General features: G+C 48.7%; 2 protein-coding genes across 7 annotated transcripts in view; both read right to left on the minus strand.

Moving 5' to 3' along the window:
• FRMD5 (FERM domain containing 5) overlaps positions 1–20,847 on the minus strand; it is a gene marked incomplete at both ends in the record, with an annotated part of 339,888 nt that overhangs the window by 21,808 nt on the left and 297,233 nt on the right. For 4 of the 6 annotated variants that reach the window (XM_082649519.1, XM_082649518.1, XM_082649517.1 and 1 more), the window contains 5 exons: positions 4,061–4,148; positions 7,132–7,255; positions 9,427–9,524; positions 18,114–18,192; positions 18,422–18,464. In XM_082649519.1, coding sequence (XP_082505645.1) covers positions 4,061–4,148; positions 7,132–7,255; positions 9,427–9,524; positions 18,114–18,192; positions 18,422–18,464 — 432 coding nt within the window. Of the gene's footprint in view, positions 1–4,060; positions 4,149–7,131; positions 7,256–9,426; positions 9,525–18,113; positions 18,274–18,421; positions 18,465–20,847 lie in introns of those variants that run through there. The other 2 variants (XM_082649516.1, XM_082649521.1) reach the window with 2 other exon arrangements.
• LOC309818497 (large ribosomal subunit protein eL39-like) lies at positions 2,238–3,662 on the minus strand (the record flags this gene model as incomplete). Its single annotated transcript, XM_082648240.1, has 2 exons — positions 2,238–2,404; positions 3,653–3,662. The coding sequence occupies 2 exons, from the start codon at positions 3,660–3,662 to the stop codon at positions 2,238–2,240; spliced, it is 177 nt and encodes a 58-aa protein (XP_082504366.1).

The following is a 20,847-nucleotide window of genomic DNA, read 5'->3' on the forward strand; positions in this document are numbered from 1 at the left end:
TAGATTTTTTGATGATGACCATTCTGACCAGTGTGAGGTGATACCTCGTTGTAGTTTTGATTTCCATTTCTCTAATGATTAGTGATGTTGAGCATCCTTTCATGTGTTTGTTGGTAATCTGTATGTCTTCTTTGGAGAAATGTCTATTTAGGTCTTCTGGCAGGCGGATTCTTAACCACTGCGCTACCAAGGAAGCCCAAGAATGTCTTCTTGGCAGTGTTGTTGTAAAGATTAAACGAGATTGGGACTTCCCTGGTGGTCCAGTGGTTAAGACTCCACGCTTCCACTGCAGGGGGCACAGGTTCGATCCCTGGTCGGGGAACCAAAATCCCACGTGCCGTGTGGCGTGGCCAAAAAAAAAAAAGGTTAAATGAGATAGTGTAAGTGGCTGGCATGTGGAGGCTCTCAACAAATGGCACCTTCATGATTCATGATAAGGCTGGGCTCATGTGGTGGGTCCGACCACTTCAAATCCTTGACAAGGCAGGAGGCCACAGTCTGGGCCTGCAGGAGACCCAAGGCAAACAACCAGTCCCAGGCCCCCTGGAAGGAACAAGATGGTGAGAGGTTGGAGAGGTGTCAGGGCCGGGGAGCAGACGCAACACTGGGCTGTCAGTGGTTTGCTCCATCCTCCTCATCCAGCAGCTGTAGGCTTGGTCTGCTAGGGGCTCCTGCCAGGAGCTGGGGGTCAGGGGAAAGGCAGAGAGCTCAGGACAGCTTGTGCAAGTTCAGAGTTTGGGTATTAGTGTAAGACAGCTAGCTACTGGAGCCCTCCAGCTGTCCCACCCAGAGTGGGTAGGATATCCTCTTCCTAGTCCCAGGGCCAGGCAAGGACCCTCTGGGCAGAAAGAAACCATCAGAAAGAACAGCAGCTTCTTAATCAGTCCAGGAGAACAGAGCCTGTCCGAAGCGTTGGTCTGATCTCATTTAATTATCGAAACGATTCCTCTTCTTCTGTCCTCCCTAGGGCTGTGTGCCCCAGGTTCCCAGGGCCCCAGTAATTGCCTCTCTGTTAATAGAAATCATCAGTATTTATTACACCAAGCACTCCAGCTTATTTCGGCTCTTCTTGTAGCAACATTAAGGGGAGGGCTTGGTAGCCTATCACCAAAGTGACTCTACTTAATGACAAGAGTAAAGGCTCCCAAACTGTTCTCCTTCCTCAGGAGGGCCGAGGGAATCCTGAGCCAGAGCCTAATGAGATGAGCCGCGGGGTCTGCAGCAGGGCCCTGATGTGGCCCTGGGTGAGCAAGTAGTACGGGGCCCAAGAACAAGTGGAATCCCAGCAAGATGACTGCTCCCACCTTCTCCCCAGAGGAAGTCCCCTGGGGGCTTCTGCTCCTTAGAGATACACAGCAACAGGAAGTGACCTTAGTTCATATATTCTTGCTCTGCCACTCAGGGCCTTGTACACTGTGGCCTCCTGGAACCTTCATCTTCTTCATCTTCTTGTCTGTAAATCAGGAAGAATAATATCCACCTCCCAGTGCTGGCAGGAGGATTAGAGAAGAAAATAGTGTGAAAGGATTCCAGTGGGCCTGCTAGGGAAGGTGTGCCACAAACCTCTCTTCCCTCTCTCCTTCTAGGAGTGGGTGCCGTGGGGATGAAATGATATGATATATGGGATTGGGCCTTGTGCAGTGCCTGGTGTGAAAGCCGGTTCCTTCCTGTAGCCTCTTCACCTCTGTGTCTGTTGGTGGACAGACTCGTCAAAAGACAGGCCTGAGCCAGGACCCCCGCAGTCCTAGGGTGCATGTGGATTTGGGCTGGACACCAAGCTGGCTGCCGCTGTAGCTTCCAGACCCCCATAGGCAACAGCAGAGAATCCCCACCCTGCTACACTCAGTTGTCATGCTCAGGTTCACTGTCAGCCCACCTCTACGTGCCATCAGGTGACAGCCCTGCCTAGGGACCCATCTCTGAAGAGGTGGGCACTCTGTGTGGCCACAAGGGGACTGGACAGATGTGGGGTTAAATACAGAGGTGACCTGGCATCTTCTGTTGACCATATCTATCTTTAGGCAGCTATGTCTTTTTTTTTTTCCCTTCTAACCAAAGGTCTCACATATTTACTACTAAACCAAAGCACTAGCGCAGAAACACGCAAAGAGAAAAATAATTTTCCCAATAAAACACACCCAGCTGGTCAGACGGTAGTGATGTTCTCAAAGTGACATGGTAAGATGAAAGTGACCTTGACACAGCATAAATGTGTGCCACTTCATATGCGAGGCTCCTTACAGACCCAGCGTGGTTCTTCTCCAATGTCTTCTCTTGGAGTTGTACCTCATTTTATTACCAGTTTTCATTCGAATCCATTGGGGAATGGGATGATTCTGCTTTTGTTTCTTGGCCAGGAATTGCTTGATCCTGAAAGTCTTGTGAGAAGACAAGACTTGTGAGCCTTGTGAGAAGACATGGAGCAAATCCAGCCGCACATAGGATGGCGGAGAAGAAGGCAGCTGTTGTCTTTTCAGGTTCTGAAGTGACTCAGCAGTTCAGGGAGCACAGGTGCGGAGTATCTGCTGAGGACTTTAACACGGATGAGGAAAGCCAGGCTCAGAGAAGTTTCTGAAGGCCCCAGGAAGGAGGAGACCGGCCCTGGAGCCAAGGCCAGCTGACTCCAAAGCTCTTGTCAGTCAGTCCTCTGCAGCCCCCTGCTGATAGTATCTGAGGAATTTATGCAAGTTAAACTACATCGGTTGTACACAAGGCATTATTCAGGAAGCTTTGCTAATTCATTTGTAAATATCCGTATGTCTTTTTTTTTTTTTTTTTGGTATAAAATGGCATGAATGTGTTTTCTGACAGTGCTGGCCCCCAAGAGCACAGGGGTTATCTTCAGTAGGCTGTGCTGGTAGATAGGGAACTGTGGAGCTGGGAGGGTGACCAGGTTTCTGAGTGCCAGAATGCTCTCAGAGTTCATATTTGAAGTTTCGGCATTAAATCCTATGCAACAAAAACATCACCATCTCGTCACCAAGCGGCCAAGGGAAACGCAACTCTGCCTCCACATCACTGGGTTCCTCGGTTTCCATTCTATTAATTTTTGGGGGGAAACTTATGGTGCCCCTCACTTATTAGGAAGAAGAGGTCAGTGTTTGAGAATCAGTTTTACTTGTGATACTGGGGTCTCTCCAATAGTGGAAAGAGAGAGGCAAAGACTTGGGGAAACTGAGGCAGAGACCAGAAGTGTCAGAGCAGCTGGGATGAGGAGATGAAGCGCAGGGACCCGGCCACAGAGAGACAGGAAGAGGCCACGGGTCCCCACTGCTTTCCACAGTCTCGAGTGGCTGCCCGAGCTCGTCTCTGAAATGCCAGACTCACGTGAGTAATCACAGAGGTTCCTCTCTGGGCAGAGCCTCCCTGGCTGGTTCCTGTCCCGCCCTCACACGCGCATAAGGGAATTAAACGTGACTCCACTGCAGTTCCACGCAGTGACTTAGGCCGCTGCAGTCAATAAAAACCCACTCTTGGAAAGAAACTAGATTACGGGTCAGGGAAGGGTGGGCAGTGCGCTGAGCAGCCTCTGATCATTCCCTGTGGGGGGCCTCCCCCATTCCTCTTCTCTTCACTTCCACCAAATTACCCACTGCTGCCACAGTGGGGCCCCGGTTTCCAATTTGTTATTTAGATGGACTTTGCCTCGGACCCTCTGACATCGACGTGGCACCACAAGATTATGCAGCGTGGAATCCAGAGGAGTTTTCACAACGAGACATTTTCTCTGGCGTCTGTCACTAAAAAAGCCGATCACCCCAATATTGAAGGGGCGGGTGGCACAGGCGCGTGGTCCCTCCCTGCCTGTCACCCTCTAGAGCAGCGGTCTCCAACCTTTTTGGCACCAGGGACCAGTTTTGTGGAAGACAATTTTTCCATGGATGGGGGCGGTGGGGAGATGGTTCAGGCCATAATGCGAGCGATGGGGAGCGGCAGATGAAGCTCCGCTCGCTCGCCGCCGCTCACTTCCTGCTGTGCGGCCCTAACAGGCCACGGACCGGGGACCCCTGCCTAGAGGGGCAAGGTCAGCGCAGTCTCCAGCCATGGGGGCGGGTCTTACCTTACACGGGTGAGGGTCCACTCCGTATGTCTCCAACGTCTGCGCTTTTCTTAAAAAGTTCAGCTCTGATGTTGCTGGTGTTTGGCCACTGGAATAAAGAAAATGGGATGATTTCAGGATTTCCTGCTCCCATAGGTTCCCCTGAGGTAAACTCAATTAGGAAGTGGTCAGGGTGTCTCACACTCCGATTTTTCCATAGAGTGTGCTCCCTGCTCCGTCCTAGGACCGACTTCAGAGACACTTATCTAGGGTCAAAACCTTGGAAGTCTTCAGAGTGAGGCAGGCTACATAATGAATGACATGGGCTGAGTGTAATACAATAGGGAGTGGTGGGGACTAGGGCAAACTGGGAGTGCCACCCCGTCTAATGAGGGCAGCTGCTCCTCAGCTATAGTCTTGGAATGCAGTCTTGGATTGTAGTCACACCATCATTGCTAGGTGTGACTTTTTTTTTTTTTTTTTTTTTTTTGCGGTATGTGGGCCTCTCACTGTTGTGGCCTCTCCCATTAGGGAGCACAGGCTCCAGACGCAGAGGCTCAGCGGCCATGGCTCACGGGCCCAGCCGCTCCGCGGCATGTGGGATCTTCCCAGACCGGGGCACGAACCCGTGTCCCCTGCATCGGCAGGCGGACTCTCAACCACTGCGCCACCAGGGGAGCCCAGGTGTGATTTTTAAAGAGAATTCACAGATACCGAATTTTATGTGGCATTTCGGTTTTAAGTACTATGGGGGCAGAAAAAAAATACATCTGTAGGCTGGCTGCAGGCCATCTGATCTAGACTGAAACACAAAGAAGGGACCTGTATATCTTGCTGCCTAACCCTCTTCCTTTACCAAATGGGAACACAGGAATGGAGGGTAAAGAGATGCAACAGAAGACAGTGCTGAGCTCTCCAGACTCCACAATAGCTCTGTCTGCCCACAGGGTGATGACTGTGAAAAGGAAACAAGCAGAAAAAAGGAAGAAACCAGCGCTGGCACCAAGCCATCTGAAGAAGGGGCCTTCAGCAACACTCCCCTCCTGGCTGCCTCTTTAGCAGGGGCGTGGATGGGCTCCACACAGAACCAGTGCAGGATCACCACAGGCTCTCTCAGGGTCCAGTGCCCTGGGAAGCTGACCTCCTTCTACAGATGTGGGATTGGCTTCAGTGTGAGGAGGTGTGGGCAGTTTGTCAAGTCAACAACTCTGACGGCTGGTGGGCAGGACTGAAACTTTCTAAGTTCATCATTTGCCTCAAGTAATACGGCAGGGCAGGAAGACAAGCCAGCCTGAGGGAGAAGCAGACCAGATTCCCTCTAGTGTCTTTCTGGAGACGCATCAATCAATCAGCACCTCAGCAGCTTCTGTGCTGCCCCGTATGAAATACACCATAAACTATAGTGCAGTCTGGGCCCTCAAGGAACGCATGTTAGAGTTGGAGAAAGGAAACACAGACACAGTTTTACATTATGAAGATGAGGCTGAGCCTGTGTAAGTAGTACCTGTGTAAGGAGGCATTTTGTAGAATGCAGATGTTTACACCCACCAGCGCACCTGAGACACAGGGAAGGTGTTTGGAAAATGCTGGCGCAGCAGGCAAAGGACTGGGCACCAGAGGCAGCTGAGCACCGCTACCCCTTCCAGGGAGCCTCCTTATTCCCTGTGTGGAGACTGGAGGGCTCTGTGGGCTGCATTCACCCTCAACCCTCTGGGACCCTCAAAGTGGGCATCATTTCCTGGGGGATCCCCTGACTTCTATGAGGTTTCTGGAGGACTGTCCCCACTGCTCTGACATCTCCTAAAACCCTCCTGGCAGGGGCTCCCGGCTGTCCCAGCACACCCTTGATCTCTCCTTTGAATGAGCCAGGAGCCCTCACAGATGTGTTTATTCTGACCTGTACCACAAGGGGCCACTATTCCCTAAGAGTGATGGGAGGAGCTGGGGCAGCACCTGCACAGGGAGAGGGGTGGGAGGCGGCTAGGATTCCACCTCTGGTAGGTATCTCCATTCCTCTGGAGGGTGGGGACCAGTCCAACCACACACAGTGGGCAGGAGGTCTGTTTATAAGGCTAAAGAGGCTTTGGGGACGTATTTGTTGGTAAAATCTTTGAGTGAAGGTGAAGATTTTTTGTTTCGGGGGGCATCAGGTGGGAACTAGTTTAAGGTTAATGTTATCATTAGAAATATCTTTTTCCCACCCCTTGGACATTGTCCTTCCCCAGAAAGGTAGTTACACAAACATTTGAAAAGATTTTTTTTTTTAAATTGCACTGTATTAATATGATAGCAGGTTTTATTTTACAATGCTGTATTGTATATAAATTTTTTCTTAGTTTATCAGTTTGGGGAATCTGTGCTCCAGTATGCCATACAAAGTAGAGCCTAAACACCCTTTTGCTGCTTTTTAAAAAACCAACCTTTGTAGAAAACACTATTTCATATGGGTGAGAGGATGCACTGATGCTATTTTATGGGATGTGGCACATTCTGGGTGACCTAGGAGAATCTGAGGAGGACGAGCCTCCTGCTTCCAGCTGCTTCTCCCCTCCTTCCCTCAGTGCAGGGGTGTGGGGTTGAGGAAGCAGTACTGAAGACACACCCTTGAACGAGGTGCTCTCAAGGTACCCACACCAGCTATGAATCAGGCCAGCCCTGTGTGGTCCCATCCACTGATCCAGAAGCCACCTGTCACTGTCACGGACCAAGGTCGGAGGCTTGCCCATTTTTCACATCCCCACTTAACCCCTCCTCTCTTCCCTCTTCTGCTGTTTACGTTTTCCTTTTCCTTTTCCCCAGTTCATGATTCTTCCCTCTGTCTCTTCATTTATCTTAGTGAAGCAAATACCTTTCAGAGGCCAATCCTTCTCCATTTTCCTTACCTATATAGCTTCTCTCTTGCCTTTGAGCCTCAGCCTACACCACTGTTCTTGCAGAGGGAGCCTTGAGGTTGTACTGTCAGTGGATCACTGAAAATGGTACATCCCAGAGTCAGGGAGGCTGGGTCTGCAGGAGCAGAGGATGCAGTGCAGAGGCTGTGTGCTCAGGCTGTGAGGGAGACAGTGGCCTGGCCTGAACCGAGTGTCACGCACCTGAGTTCTGTTTTGTGAATCTCAGCAATCTTCCTTTCCAGCTTCTCTGAATGTTTAGGGAAAAACTGGAACTTGGAGCTGTAGCCTTCAGGGTGTTTTCCTGGGTCATAATCCCCAATCTCCGCTTGCAAAAGGAAAGTAGAGGAAAACAGTTGTGGAGATAGGTAAATCATCACTGGCAAAACAACAAGAGATGAACACAGACAGCAAAAGCTAAAGTCTGCACCACAGTTGCAAAGAACAGTGGATCCTGAGCACAGCTGTGAGTCGGGCAGAGGGCATGTTCCTCAGGAGCAGGCCCACCTTTGTTCTCCCAGGTGTGCACAATGAGTTGATATCAAGGCCAAGTAGAGAAGGTAGAGCTGACCCTGCGTTCTGAGGTCATCACATGTAAATTTGCAATAAAAGAGCAGAAGCCTGCACCATGGCCCACAGGCTCCCAGAAGAGAGCCTGAGAACAATGCTCTTTGTGGCAGCACAGGAAACTGTGAGCTTGATCAGAAAGACAGAAGCTTTGGGGCCTGAGCCACATCCAAAGACTAAATCTCGTTTTGAGGATGTTAGCAGGGACACAGCAAAATGATGAATGAACCATGACCCAAACCCAGAACTCAACTCTCAGTCCCAATCAAATCAAATCAAGTGAGTACATTTGAATAAATATTCACTGAGGGCTGAACAGGTGCCAGGCCCCCTGGAGAGGGCTGCAGAGTGGGAAGACTGGCTATAAGCAGAAAGTGCCGCTGAGTTCAAGAGCACCAGGTCCTAAGGCTGACTTCTCCATTCCCAGCAGGGGGTGGGGCTTTCTCGTCCTGCAGATTCACAGAGTCCATCCCCAAAGCTGCTGAGATCTCAGATCTGGGGTGGCCAGTGGGCCCACGCTACTCCCTACAATGTGTTCCTAGGTCAGAATCCAGCCTTCTCCACATGCAGCATTCCCCAGGGAACATTGTGTGTGTCAGGAGGAAGGATGTTAAGAAGTTCAGCTGCTTTGTGGTTGTCTTTTCTCCTCCCCTAGTGAGAACCACAACCAGTGCAGGTGAGAAGTCTTGAGTGGGGAGTAAATATTAAGAGGAAAATGTGCCCTTTTTTCACAACTGAATATTGTTCTGTGGCACAGGTCTCCTCATCGTGCCTTCCAGACTACTTGGGAATTTCTGTCATTTAGCAAGAGACTAAAGGTTTCCCTGGGCTTAAAGTCTGAAGTGATCTTGAGCCACGGAGTCATTTATTATGATTTTACTTAGAAAGCTCCAAATGGGAAACATCAATGTTGGATATCAATAACTTCTTTAAATTAAAAAAAAAAAAAAGAAAATTTCAATATGGTTGTCAGGGTAAAACTAGAGTTTAAAATTTCACTTAGATGGGACCAGGTTTTCCTTTAAAAAATGAAAGGAGTATCTTTGGGTACCTTAAAGTTGGCAAGTACCTTCTAGACTTCAGGCTTAGGAGGTTTTTAAAAACAGGAGTCTCAGAAGTCAAAGTTGCAATAGGCTGACTTTTACATTCTTAACGCAGCTGTGATATTTTTTTTTGCCGGAAGAACTTTCGTTTCTTGTTGGCAAGCATTTTTTTTAGGTTCTGTTCACAAAGTAGCTTCCTGGAGTTCACAGATCTCTGATTATGAATTCAGATTCTTTGATAGAAACTTCATGGTTTTAGTGCTATGGTCCAAAATAACCCAGTGACAGCTTCAGGCCAAAGGACTAAGAGAAGTCTACGAACTTAGAATACTCAGAAGTCCCCTGCATTTCACGAAAGGAGAAAGGATCACATACGAAGAGTACGTACCTTTCCCACTGTTTTGCAAAAACCGCCAGTCTGGGTATTGGCTGAGTACAACCCCAACTCTGCCTTCTTTGCATGTTAGAAAATGGGTTTGTTACTTGGAAACATTTTTAACTTAGAGCACTCTGAATGGAAAGGTTTCTGAAACAGATACCAGAATTCCAAGGTGCTTCACATCTTTGAGATTTGAATAAAAAGACAAGAAAAAGCTGATTTGGATTACTCTCCAGAGTCTCGATAACTTTATCGACCAAGGGTGCAAGGAAAGTCACCCGCCCCCGAACAGAGTCTGAAGGGGCTGCCAGAAAGACTTTAGGTACAAACGATTTAAGGTTGCGTGGTCAGAGCTTCCTGGGTCTAGGGAGTCCAGGCAAAGTCTTTTAACTCGGGCTCTGTTTCAAGTTAGATACTGTTTATATCCAAGAAGTAGTCATCTGCAGTAACTGAAATAATGTAATCAGTACTTAGCATGAAAGGCAAATTTATCCTGTCAAAAGTCATTACCTTGAAGGATATAAGCTGCTAACAAGGCAGCATCTGATGTTTTACAGAGGAGGCGGCCGTGGTACAGATCCCTTTTGATCTGCAGGAAGACTAAATACCTGGAGAGAAAACAGAAAATGAACGATAAAGGATTTCTTTGATTGCTTTAAAGACATAAATATGTAATATAAGCCTATCAAAATCTCTGTCGGGACACTTTTACTACATTAAAACAAAAATCTCAAAACATACCACAGAACAAATAACAGTTTTCATTTCCCTGAAGGCTCTTTCAAGCACTTTGCCCTGAACTGATTTTGAAGTTCAATTCAAAACAACCTGTCAGTTTCCTTCTGTAGCTCAAAACAGAAATGGCGGGCTTCCCTGGTGGCGCAGTGGTTGAGAGTCCGCCTGCCGATGCAGGGGACACGGGTTCGTGCCCCGGTCCAGGAAGATCCCACGTGCCGTGGAGCGGCTGGGCCCGTGAGCCATGGCCGCTGAGCCTGCGCGTCCGGAGCCTGTGCTCCGCAGCAGGAGAGGCCACAGCAGTGAGAGGCCCGCGTACCGCAAAAAAGAAAAAACCAAAACAAAAATGGCACTTCCTGGTTAAAAGCATCGTCCCCCAGTGCTGGGAGTTGGAAGGAGCCGGCCCCGCTCAATTCAGTGCGGAGAAAGAAACCTGTGTCATAAGAGAGGGGCTGATGGGTCCTCTCTCCTTGCTGACGTTGCCTCTTAAGAAGCAGAGAGGTGGTGAAGGAACTAGCCCCAGCGAGGGTTCTGCCTCGGCTTGCCAAGTCAATCTGTCCATACGTGGAATGGCCCTCATTATGGGCAGAGGTCAACCAGACCTCTCAGAATTTGAATAAGGTGTAAGAAGAGGCACCGGTGAAGGAAATGCAGAAACTTGTGGCTAATATTTCTTCAACCGTAGGAAGCTCTCACCTCAGGTGGAAGCAGGCTATCAAGAAGAGCTAATAGTAGCTGATGTGTATTGAGCGCTTATTGTTTCCCAGTCCAGGACTTACACACTTGACATCAGCATCTCACCTAATTTTTGCATACCACTTTGAGATATATATTGTTATTATCTCCCCTTTTTTAAGATAAACTGAGGCTTAAGTGATCTTCTCATGGGCACATAACTGGTAAGTGGCAGAACCAGGATTCAAATTCAGGACTGAGGTTGGCTCTTCATCACTGTGTTATTCTACCCTCTTTGCACTATAACTGCTTTGTAGTTTCACAGGTAATTGGGTGGACTCTGTTGCCATGGAATGGAACTGCTGACGTTCCATTCTGAAAGGTCTTTACAAGGAGCGGGGTCTCTGATGTTCATAACCTCACAGGTGCCCTGAGAAGAGCAGAGGCCAGGGGTATCACACCCTTAAGTGAGTCACCTACCACAGTGGGTCCTTGGCAGGGGGCATCTGTGGTGGTTTAAAAATATGTCCACAGGGAATTCCCTGGAGGTCCAGTGGTTAGGACTCTGCACTTTCACTGCTGAGGTCGTGGGTTCAATCCCTGGCTGGGGAACTAAGATCCCACAAGCCGCGTGGCATGGTTAAAAAAAAAAAAGTTCACAAATTCCTTGATACTCCTCATTTCCAGAGGTAGAGCTTAATTCACTCCATTTGAGGGTGGGTTAGACTGAGTGGCTTGCTTCTAACAAGCAGACTACAGCAGGAGTGGTAGTTAGTGTCTGACATCTGAGACTAGGTCATAGTGTCCCTGCAGCTTCCTCCTTGCACTCTCCTTCTCTTGGATCACTCACTCTGCTCGAGGACACTTAAGCAGCCCTATAGAAAGGTCCATGGTGAGGAACTGAGGCGTTTTGCCAACAGCTAGCAAGGAACTGAAGCTTTCTGCCAACAACCGTGTGAGTACACCATCTTGGAAGTGAATCCTCCGGTCAAGGCTTCAGATGACCACAGGCCCAGCCAACCGCTTGGCTGCAACCCCAGGAGAGACCCTGAGCCAGAAGCACCCAGCTAAGCCGCTCCTGAATTCCTGACCCACAGACACTCAGAGATGAGAAATACTTTTCAGTGAAGTTTTGTGGCATTTTGTTAAACAGCCATAGATAACTACAGCATCCTCACAGGAGTAATGGGAATATGGTAAAATTCCCTTAAATTCCATCAGTTTGAACCGAAAAGACATTGGGCACTCCCTGGACAACTAGAGGTGTTTCTATTGCTTCTGTTTTCAGGCTGAAGAATAAAACAGAGGATTCCATGCCCACTTGGTGAAAATGCTCAAAAGAAAGAGGACCAATGACAGCACAACTTCTGGGGTGAGGAGGGGCGCCATCACGTGACTCTGAGAGCTCGGGGCTTGGTGATTCAAGTCATTACATAGAAACAAAGGAGCAGTCAAACGTTCTTTTCTCCTAAAGCTTTGCTATTCAAAGTGTGGCCCACACGACAGGGGTATCAGCAGCATCTGGGAGCTTGTTGGAAATGGAGAATTAGGCCAATCTGAGACCTACTGAATCATTTTAACAAGATCCCCAGGTGATCTGTACATAGATTAAAATTTAGGAAGCACTGTCCTAAGAAAATTCGCAAGCATCCTTCTAACCACATCAGGATGGACTGCCCTCCTCAAACCAAAGGGAAGGTGACTACTGTGGTCTGGCAGTTAACAAGAACTCCCCTTCTTATCCCAACCACTCCCACTCGGTCCCAAGGAAAACTGAAGGAAAAATACATCGTGCAATGAGTAGTCATTTTTTAAGTTGGATCTACCAGATCAAGCTTCTCTTCACTCTGCTTCCCACGAAGAAATGCCACAGGTGTGTGGAAGGAAGGGGGCAGCGCTTCTCTGCCTCTCACTGCTTCAACTCCCACCTTCCACCGGCTTTGGCAGGATGTAGCAGCAAGCCTTTGGCCTCTTACTTACAGATCACTCCCGGGGCCTGAGTTCATGCATCACTCCTCCCACACCTCTCTGCTTGTCTGTGTCCAAAATTCAGAGGCTGCACGTACGGGACTGAAGGAGATATTTCAAAGGCTCTGGATAGTGGTCCTCAATGGGGTGGTGAGGACAACACCCCCCACCCCGGGGAGGAGCATGTGAGAGTCAGTTATGGGTGCTGCTGGGTTTGAAAAGGCTCCTCTAGAGCTCCAAGGGGGACACGCTCCTCCTCACGGTGAGAACCACGATAGGTGCATGACAGGTGCCTCAGGTGAGCTGCAAAGGAAACAAGGCTTTTCCGCTGCTGGGCGGGGTTCCTTCAGACTTCAGAAGGTAGAACAGCTACAGGGAGGTCAAGGGTAAGGCTGTGGGAACACTGTCAAGCAATATGGTGCAGCAACTGGAGGGGGAGGGGATGGAGGGGCAAGTGAACATCCTAAAGAAACACACCACAGTCTGCAGAGGACGAGATGAGCTCAGGAAAGCATCAACTGACAGTTACACTAGGGGTCCCCCCTCCCTTTTCTCCCCCAGCAGCTTCCGTCAAGCTTTGTGTTTTGTTCGTTTAAGGAGGTAACCAATGACTCAGTGTTGTTGGTCACGGAAATACATCCCACATGACTCATAGCATCCTTAGGCCTATTCCCAAGAGGCCCTGGCATGTTCTCCCCTGCGACATAAGGGCCTAAGGAAGACTATCTTGTTGCCTGAGGCCTTGGCACCAGGGCCACTGAGTTGTCAGGCAAGGGATCAGCCTGCTTATAATGAGCAGCTCATAATGAGCAGGCTGGTCGGGCTCCCCAGTCTCAGACCCTCATAGTAGGAGTTACAGAGCCTAACTCTCGCATTTTATAGCTGAGGAAACAGAACCCGCGTGGTGATTCAGTGAGCTATGGGTTAGGGAGAAAAGGGTCCTAAATGAAGTCAGGAGAACTCTTTGTCATCAGAGAGAAATTCTCACTGGAATGAAAAAGAAATCAGCTTTAGACCAGATTTAAGACAAAAAGCTTTCTCTTTAGGACACTTTTTTGGTTAAACTTTGCCTATCTCCTTCTGGCTTCAAAGAGGCTTTACCTCACCTCCATTTTTGTTTAAATGCCAGGTTGTCCTAAATTGATGGAGGACCATCCAAAGGCAGAGTGTGTGAGAGCCTAAAAGATGACCAAGGAGGGCTTCCCTGGTGGCGCAGTGGTTGAGAATCCACCCGCCAGTGCAGGGGACACGGGTTCGAGCCCTGGTCTGGGAACATCCCACATGCCGCGGACCAACTAAGCCGGTGCACCACAACTACTGAGCCTGCGCTCTGGAGCCCATGTGCCACAACTACTGAAGCCCGTGCACGTAGAGCCTGTGCTCCGCAACAAGAGAAGCCACTGCAATGAGAAGCCCGCGCACTACAATGAAGAGTAGCCCCCGCTCGCCGTAACTAGAGAAAGTCCGCATGTGGCAACAGAGACCCAACGCAGCCAAAAAAAAAAAAAAAGAGAGAGATTCTTCAGGGTTTAAAAAAAAAAAAAAAGATGACCAAGAAAAACCTATGTATTTCTGGAACATGTACATCCAAGGAACTGGCTTTGGCATTCTGATTTCTGATGTCAGAGGATGGGGATGAATCCAGAGATGTTTCCACAATTAAAGGTTCTGAACTCTGGAAAGCACTGGCAGCTCCTGAAGAGTTTCTTCCAAAAGATCCTTTGGCCCTGTCTTCCCTTCATTAGATTCTTCGCCCCTGGTTTCCTCTATTTTCTGCCATCCCTTTTCCTAACTATGATCCTGTTTAGTATGTCTTCCTCCCCCAAACTAGACTGCGGGCTCCTTGGAGTTAGAGATTATGCTTTGTCACTTTTAATATTCTTCTAGAAAGCCTATACATCCTGTGCCCATTCACCCTCCCTCCCACCCACCCATCCACTCATTCATTCATCCATCCATCCATTTATCCATCCAACCACCAACCCATCCATCCATCCATCCATCCATTCAACCATCCCTCTATCCATCCATCCAACCTCCCATCCATCTATCCATCTAGTTCTGAGCACACACATGTGCCAGGTACAGCCACAGGTGCTGGGAATACAGCAGAGAACAAAGCAGAGTCCCTGCTCTTATGGAGCTTACATTCCAGGGGAGAGAGACAATACAGCAGTGATTTACTGAGTACATGCTGTGTGCCACACACTGTACTGTTTAACACGCACTCTTTCAGCAATTCTATGAGGTGACTACTGTTTTTATCCCTGTCTCATACATGAGGAAAGGGAGTGATCAGAGATATTGTTGCCTGCCTTGTCACACATCTAGTTAAAGAACCACCTGGGATTTGAACTCAGATCTTTTTGATTCCTTCTCCCAGGATTGGCACACTAAACCTGCCACCAGAGTCCCCAGTGAGATAAAATAACATTTTATTGGAACAGAGCCAGGCTCATTCATGTATGTACTGTCTGTGGCTGCTTTCGCATTACAATGGTAGAACAGATTAGTTGCGACGGAGACCATATGGCCCACAAAGCCTAAAATACTTACTATCTGGTCTTTTACAGAAAGTTTGCCAACCCATCTTAGCCTAAGCTAGTCTCAAGTGATGTTCACTGATGGAATACATTACCTATAAACTCTATTAACTTTTTTTAAAAAAATAAATGACCTGAAAAGTCTATTAACATTTTTTGAGCACCTGCTCAAACATGTGTCAGGCAGTTTGCTTCCTTGGAAGGCGGGGCCCCATGTGCACTCAGTTTCCTTCTATTACTTGATCTTTCAATGAGTTCGAACACCTGCAGCCCTTGTTAAAAGCTAAATCTGGTGCCTATCTGGTGCCTAATCCCCATCTTCTCTGCCTTGTCTCTAGCTCAGACAAGAAAATCTATTTATTTATTTAAAAAATGACAAAAGAGATTAATCAGGATTTGGCAACTAAATTTATCATCTGGGAAGAGTCCAAGAGATAAATTGAAGCACAGTTCTTCATCCCCTCCTCTAAGCCTGGCTTTATGGGAGTAGCTGAGACGGCAGCGAAATCTAGGACTGATATTGCCAGGGAAAAAACCACACTGACAGCTAAATTAGTTTGGCAGGAAGGTGGGGTGGAGAGCTCTAAGCCAGTAATGAATTATGGGTATTGAATGAGGCCGGGGCAGGTACCCACTCTTTTAAGAGCAGCAGGGATGTGAATGAGGATAAAGACGCAGCGAAGACCAGGGCCTCCACAGAACGCCTCAGGGAGGGGGAGGCACAAAGACTCCAAATCAGGCCCAGGCACCTTGAGGTCCGCACACCTGACAACGCTTGGAAAATGCCCTCTAGGGAAGGAAGGCTGGTGAGGCAGAGAGCAAGGGGAAAATAGTCGAGGATGATGGGCACAGCTGCATGCGGAAGGGGCAGGAGCTCACATGCTTGCCAGTGTCTTTGAAGTTTGCTGACTTGGAGAGGGGCCTGGCCATGGCTTTCCCAGTCCTCACAAGTTAGCTGCTTAAGTGTTAGGACTCTAGCTAGGACAGAAAAGGAGTGGGGATTATCACATAAACAAGGGAGAAAAGCCAGAACCAACTGTACTTGTGCCCCATGCAGAGCACCTGAGGTCCACGGACCAGGTAATCGACCTGGCAGTAAACAGTGAGCCTTTGCTCAGTGCCAGGCTCCCTGGGGGTGTATTAAGAAGTACAAGACCCCGTGTAGTGGTTAATCCTCCCAACGAAGCTGGGAGGTACTATTACTATCCTCATTTTATAAATAAGGGATCTGAAGGTCAGAGAAGTTAACTATTTTATGTCCAAGGCCACATAGCCAAGAAGTAGCAGAAACAGGATCTGAGCCTCCTGGTCTATGCTGCTCCTTGGGTAGGAGGGTCTGTACATTAGTATCATGTAGTGACATTTGTTTTAGAAAATTGTATTGTTAAGACCTCCTCCTGGGACTTCCCTGGCAGTCCAGTGGTTTAGACTTTGCCTTGCAATGCAGGGGGTGTGGTTTGATCCCTGGTCAGGGAGCTAAGATCCCACATGCCTCACAGCTAAAAAACCAACACATAAAACAGAAGCAATACTGTAACAAATGTAATAAAGGCTTTAAAAATGGTCCACACATTAAAAAGAAATCTTAAAAAAGAAAAAGACCTCCTCCTAAGGGCCAAGAGAACTATATATTTTTGTCCTTTAATCAAATCAGAAAGCCGTGTGTCTGTCGTGCTGTCACTGGCAGCCCTCTGAGTTGGTCTCATCCTTACTGTTGGTCCAGTGACGTGCAGAAAAGGTGATCCTGATGCGAGGTGTTAGGAGGCTAGGTGCTAGGCTCTCAACAAAGATGTGTTAAATCTGCCCTGACATGTGGACAGGAGCGTGGACTCCTAGGTCTGCCCTGGCACCATCACCTCTTTCAGGAGAGAAAGGTGGGGAGGGAGGGAGGAAAGGAGGGGGGTAGGGGTAGGGAAGCGGGGAAGGAGGGGCAGGTACAGAACTGTGGCAAGCGCTCTGGAAGTCGTGAGCAGGGCAGGCTAGTGCTTTACCAAAACTCCTCTCTGTTTAAGTTGTTAAACACAGTGGTTCTACCCTCACTCTCCTGCCTAAAGCTACAGGATTGCTCATTAATATGGATGAGCTTGGTTTTCACAGGCAAAGTAGGGGCCACATCCACTTCCACATGGACGAGCAGAGCCTGCAGTTTCCATGTGCCCAGTAAGGAGCACGAGACTTGGTTGTAACTACACACTTCACTGTCCTCAGTGCTTTAAAGTGGGTGGTGGGTGGGCTCAGAGCATCTGGAGGAAACAGCCTTCCTGATCCTTTTGATTCCTTCGCAAGATTCCCCTCAACCTCCACTGGGGCTCATGTGGAGTTCAGCATCTAGAAATAGGTCTCAAGGCCTTAGAGGACAAGCAGTCTCTACACTGGCAGGGGCCTCGTCCCAATCTTTGCTGTCTGTAAGGCTTTAGGGAGGCGGGGGCAGAGCTGGCAGAGCTGTCTCTTCCCCGGCTCTAGGATTCCCTGGCATCAGCTCTTCACCTAGGGCTCCACCCTTTACAAGGTAACATCAAGGTTTTGCTAAGGTCCTAATGACATCTTTCTAATATAAAAATTAAGGATCCCGGTTCAGAGAGTTCTAAATCTCTGAGGTCAGACTTTTAGAGTGAATTTGGCTTAGATACACAAAACCCTTGGGGGAGCTTTGAAGCTCCAATTCACTGACCCTCTTGTAGGATGGTGTGGGCACAGAGGTTCTTTCTCATCCCCAAGTGGTGCTGGGTGAGACAGGATTCATTCCCTGTAGCTGCCTGCCACAGAACACGATCCCCACAAGGAAGAGTTTATCACGGGCCTGATCCATAAGCACATGGGAGGTCACCCACTTGGATTTAAAATCCTCAGTGTTTCCCAGCTCATTTTTCAGTGTCCTGCTTTACCATTTCCCAAGTACATTAGGCCGCTGGAGTCTATTTCAAGCCCCCACATAAGCAGCAACACGGCCGTCTCCAAAAACATCCATGGTGGCCACATCATTGGTAAAAGAAAAAATGCTTTTGATTAATTCATTACTCCAGACCCCTTTGCAGATGACCAGTTTAAGATGAAGCATTCTTGAAGGAAAGAAGCTCACTCTGTTGCAATTCTGCTGAGGGGATGAGCAAAGAGAGCATGTGGAAATGAAATATAGAAGTAAGGCTATATTTAGGAAGAATTCCTTGCCTATCAGAGTTGGGAGCTTCCAAAGTAGAGGATCTAGGAAGCTACAGTCCCTCTTTCCTATCCTCTCCAACAAGTCTTAGAGGCTGAGGGACATGGGCTCAGCCTTACCTGGTTATTTCTTCTTTCAGGGCAGCAGGGTCTGCAGGGTAAAACTTCACGCGGAAACACATGGTGAATGGAGGCTGGGCTGCAGAGAAAAAGAGGTGCCCATCGGGAAGACCTTCCCAGGAAGATGACTGGGCTCCCCGCCCCACTGGGATGCACAGGTCTCTGAACCATCTGAAGAAAATCTTCACATGTTTAGGGCCAACTTACACTTAGAACAGTGGAAAATTCCCAAGACTCACTGCAAGTGGGAGGTTTCCTCCCACCCTCCCCAGGGGTGAGGCTTCCGTCTTTTCATGGACAATACTTACATCTCAACTGCTTCCCCACAGACTTTGTAAACTCCAACCAATGCTGAAACAGAGAACACAGAACAAGAAAGCCCTAATGAGAAGCAGTGTCAAATATAACTTGTTTTATTCAATTTAAAAAACTAGACAGATTGTAGCCCAGGGTGAAAGCAGCTCAGAAGCTTGTGATATGTAGGCTTGGAGAGTACAGAATGATATGATTTTCTGAAATAAGCTCCCCATGGAACCAGCTGTGAAGGGGGGAAGAGATCCAGCTTCAGATGCCATTTCTGGGCTTCCCTGGCAATGCCGCCTTCCAACGTAGGGCGCCAGAGTTCCAAGCCATGTTTCTGGCAGGCCCGCAGGCACAAATGAATGCACATATGTGTGATGGGGACAGAGCCCCACCTGGCTTTTTAGTAGGGAAACACTCCCTTTAATGGGTTGTGTTTGTGTTATGCAGTGGGGACAGGATGACACACAGAGGCTATTGGTAGCAGCTCTAGAAAGCACTGGCAGGTGGAATTTCATAAATGTGGAGAAGGCAGGGATGGCTGGTGTATATTTGATCTTTGTTTGAGCAATGCATTGCCAACCCTTGTGTTAGGGAACACATCCTCAGGATTCCTTGGCATCCAGGGATGTTTAAAATCTAAGTCTCATAAGATAACTAACCGCAATCAGTGTGTAGTATCCTGTTTCCCCTGGATTTTCGCAGAGGCAGGACATGGTAGCAATGCATTTTTTCCCATGGTACTTACGTTTGGGAAAGGAAGCAACGAGAACGTTCTATGTCAGTTTCCCACTTCTACATGGATGCCTTATAAAATGCACTATTGATGTTTGTTGCTTTTATGATAATCAGGAACCTTGCTAATTTGCAGAGAGCTAGAACTGCTGACATTTGGGGTCTGATTATCTGGAAGTAGCTGAAAACCACTGCTCTGTGAGGGCAGAAAAGTCTCTCTTGTTTACCACTGTATCGCTGGTGCCCAGCTCAGTGTTCAATGTGCAGCTGTAGAACAGGAGAAGGAACCAGGTCCACACCTCCCTCTTTTCTGACTACTTCTATTTAGTAAAACGTCTGGGAGAGTCCTCCCTCTGGCAGGAAAGCAGGCAGGGCCACGCAGACGCATCCTGGCCTCCCTCGATGCCCAGCTCTCACCTTCTGGGCTGGGCCGTGGGTCACACAGTTAATGGACCCACCAAGAGCCAGTTCTCCCGTCAGCTCCACATGGATAATCTGGGCTGACATCCTGCTCTCTTGCTTCCTCTGATCTGAGTTCCCACGAGGCTGGCAACTCATTAGAGCCACTCAGTGTGGTTAAGAGGTCCTTCTCACATTACACGGCCCACCGCGGCTTGGCTTCACAGGGGAGCAAAGGCAGGAGATGAAACTGCATGGAAACAACTGGGGTTCCAGACCATGCCTGTGAAGGCGGAGGAGGCCTGTCTGTGCGGAGCACACCAGAATTGTGGACAGTGAGAAGAACACAGCAACTGTCGGGGACTCAGAAAACTAAATGCCCTGAGGCGCTGGACCGATAGATTAAAATAAATAAACGAAGATAGATAGAAGCTAAGTGCAATGATAGATCCATTATCAGCAGAAGGCAGAGAGGCTGAATGACAAAAGGCTATTCTCCTTGGCAATAGCTGGAGAGAAGACTTTAGTTTGTACTGGAGTGCGAGCTCCAGAAAGGAGTGAGGCTGGAGGAGACCACGAGCAGGTGGAAAGAAGGTGGAAAGCTTGTCCAAGAGAGGGTCTGGTAGAGAAATCTTGACAGGATCCCCCAAATATGGTGATGGCCAGAGTTACCTTCTGCAGCTGTCTGCCTATATCTGGGTCCTAGAATCACTAGCAAATTGATAACATTGGGTTGGAGAGGAGGGGTCAGGAGAAGAGTAAAAAGAAGGTTCAGAGAGCGGAGCTTCCTCCTGCATTTGGGTGAAGGAGCCAAGGTGGTACGATCTTCAGACTCTGGGAGCTTGAAGGAGAGGGTGAGAATAGTCTGAGACCAGGGCCTGAGCCAGGAACAGGGGAGGGGGAGTGAGGGCAGCTCCTCCAGGAGGGACCAGAGAAATCCCAGACCCCATGGAGACCCCTGCAGAGCAAGCGATGATGGGATGGATGTGAGCGCTGGGCTCTGCCACCCTGGTGCTCAGGGGAAGAGGTCTGGGGTGGGGCAGGGCAGGGAGCTCATCTCCTCCATCTCTATCGTGATCAGTAGATCTAGGACAATTCTTTACAGGTCCATTTCCCCAGAGCTCTCAAGGACCCTCTCAAGCCTCCCTGCTCTCCTTAAACCCTCAATAAAAGCACAGAACCATGTCACTTTAGAGGCTATAGGGTACGAATTCAGCATGGAACCCCCAGAAACCACACAGGCTCTGGCATCAGGCAGGTCTGAGCAGGAGACAGGCTTTGCCACTTGCCTTGGGCAAGT

This window comes from Grampus griseus (genome assembly GCF_964374135.1).
Source record: "Grampus griseus genome assembly, chromosome: 2".
In the NCBI taxonomy this organism is placed as follows: Eukaryota; Metazoa; Chordata; class Mammalia; order Artiodactyla; family Delphinidae; genus Grampus; species Grampus griseus.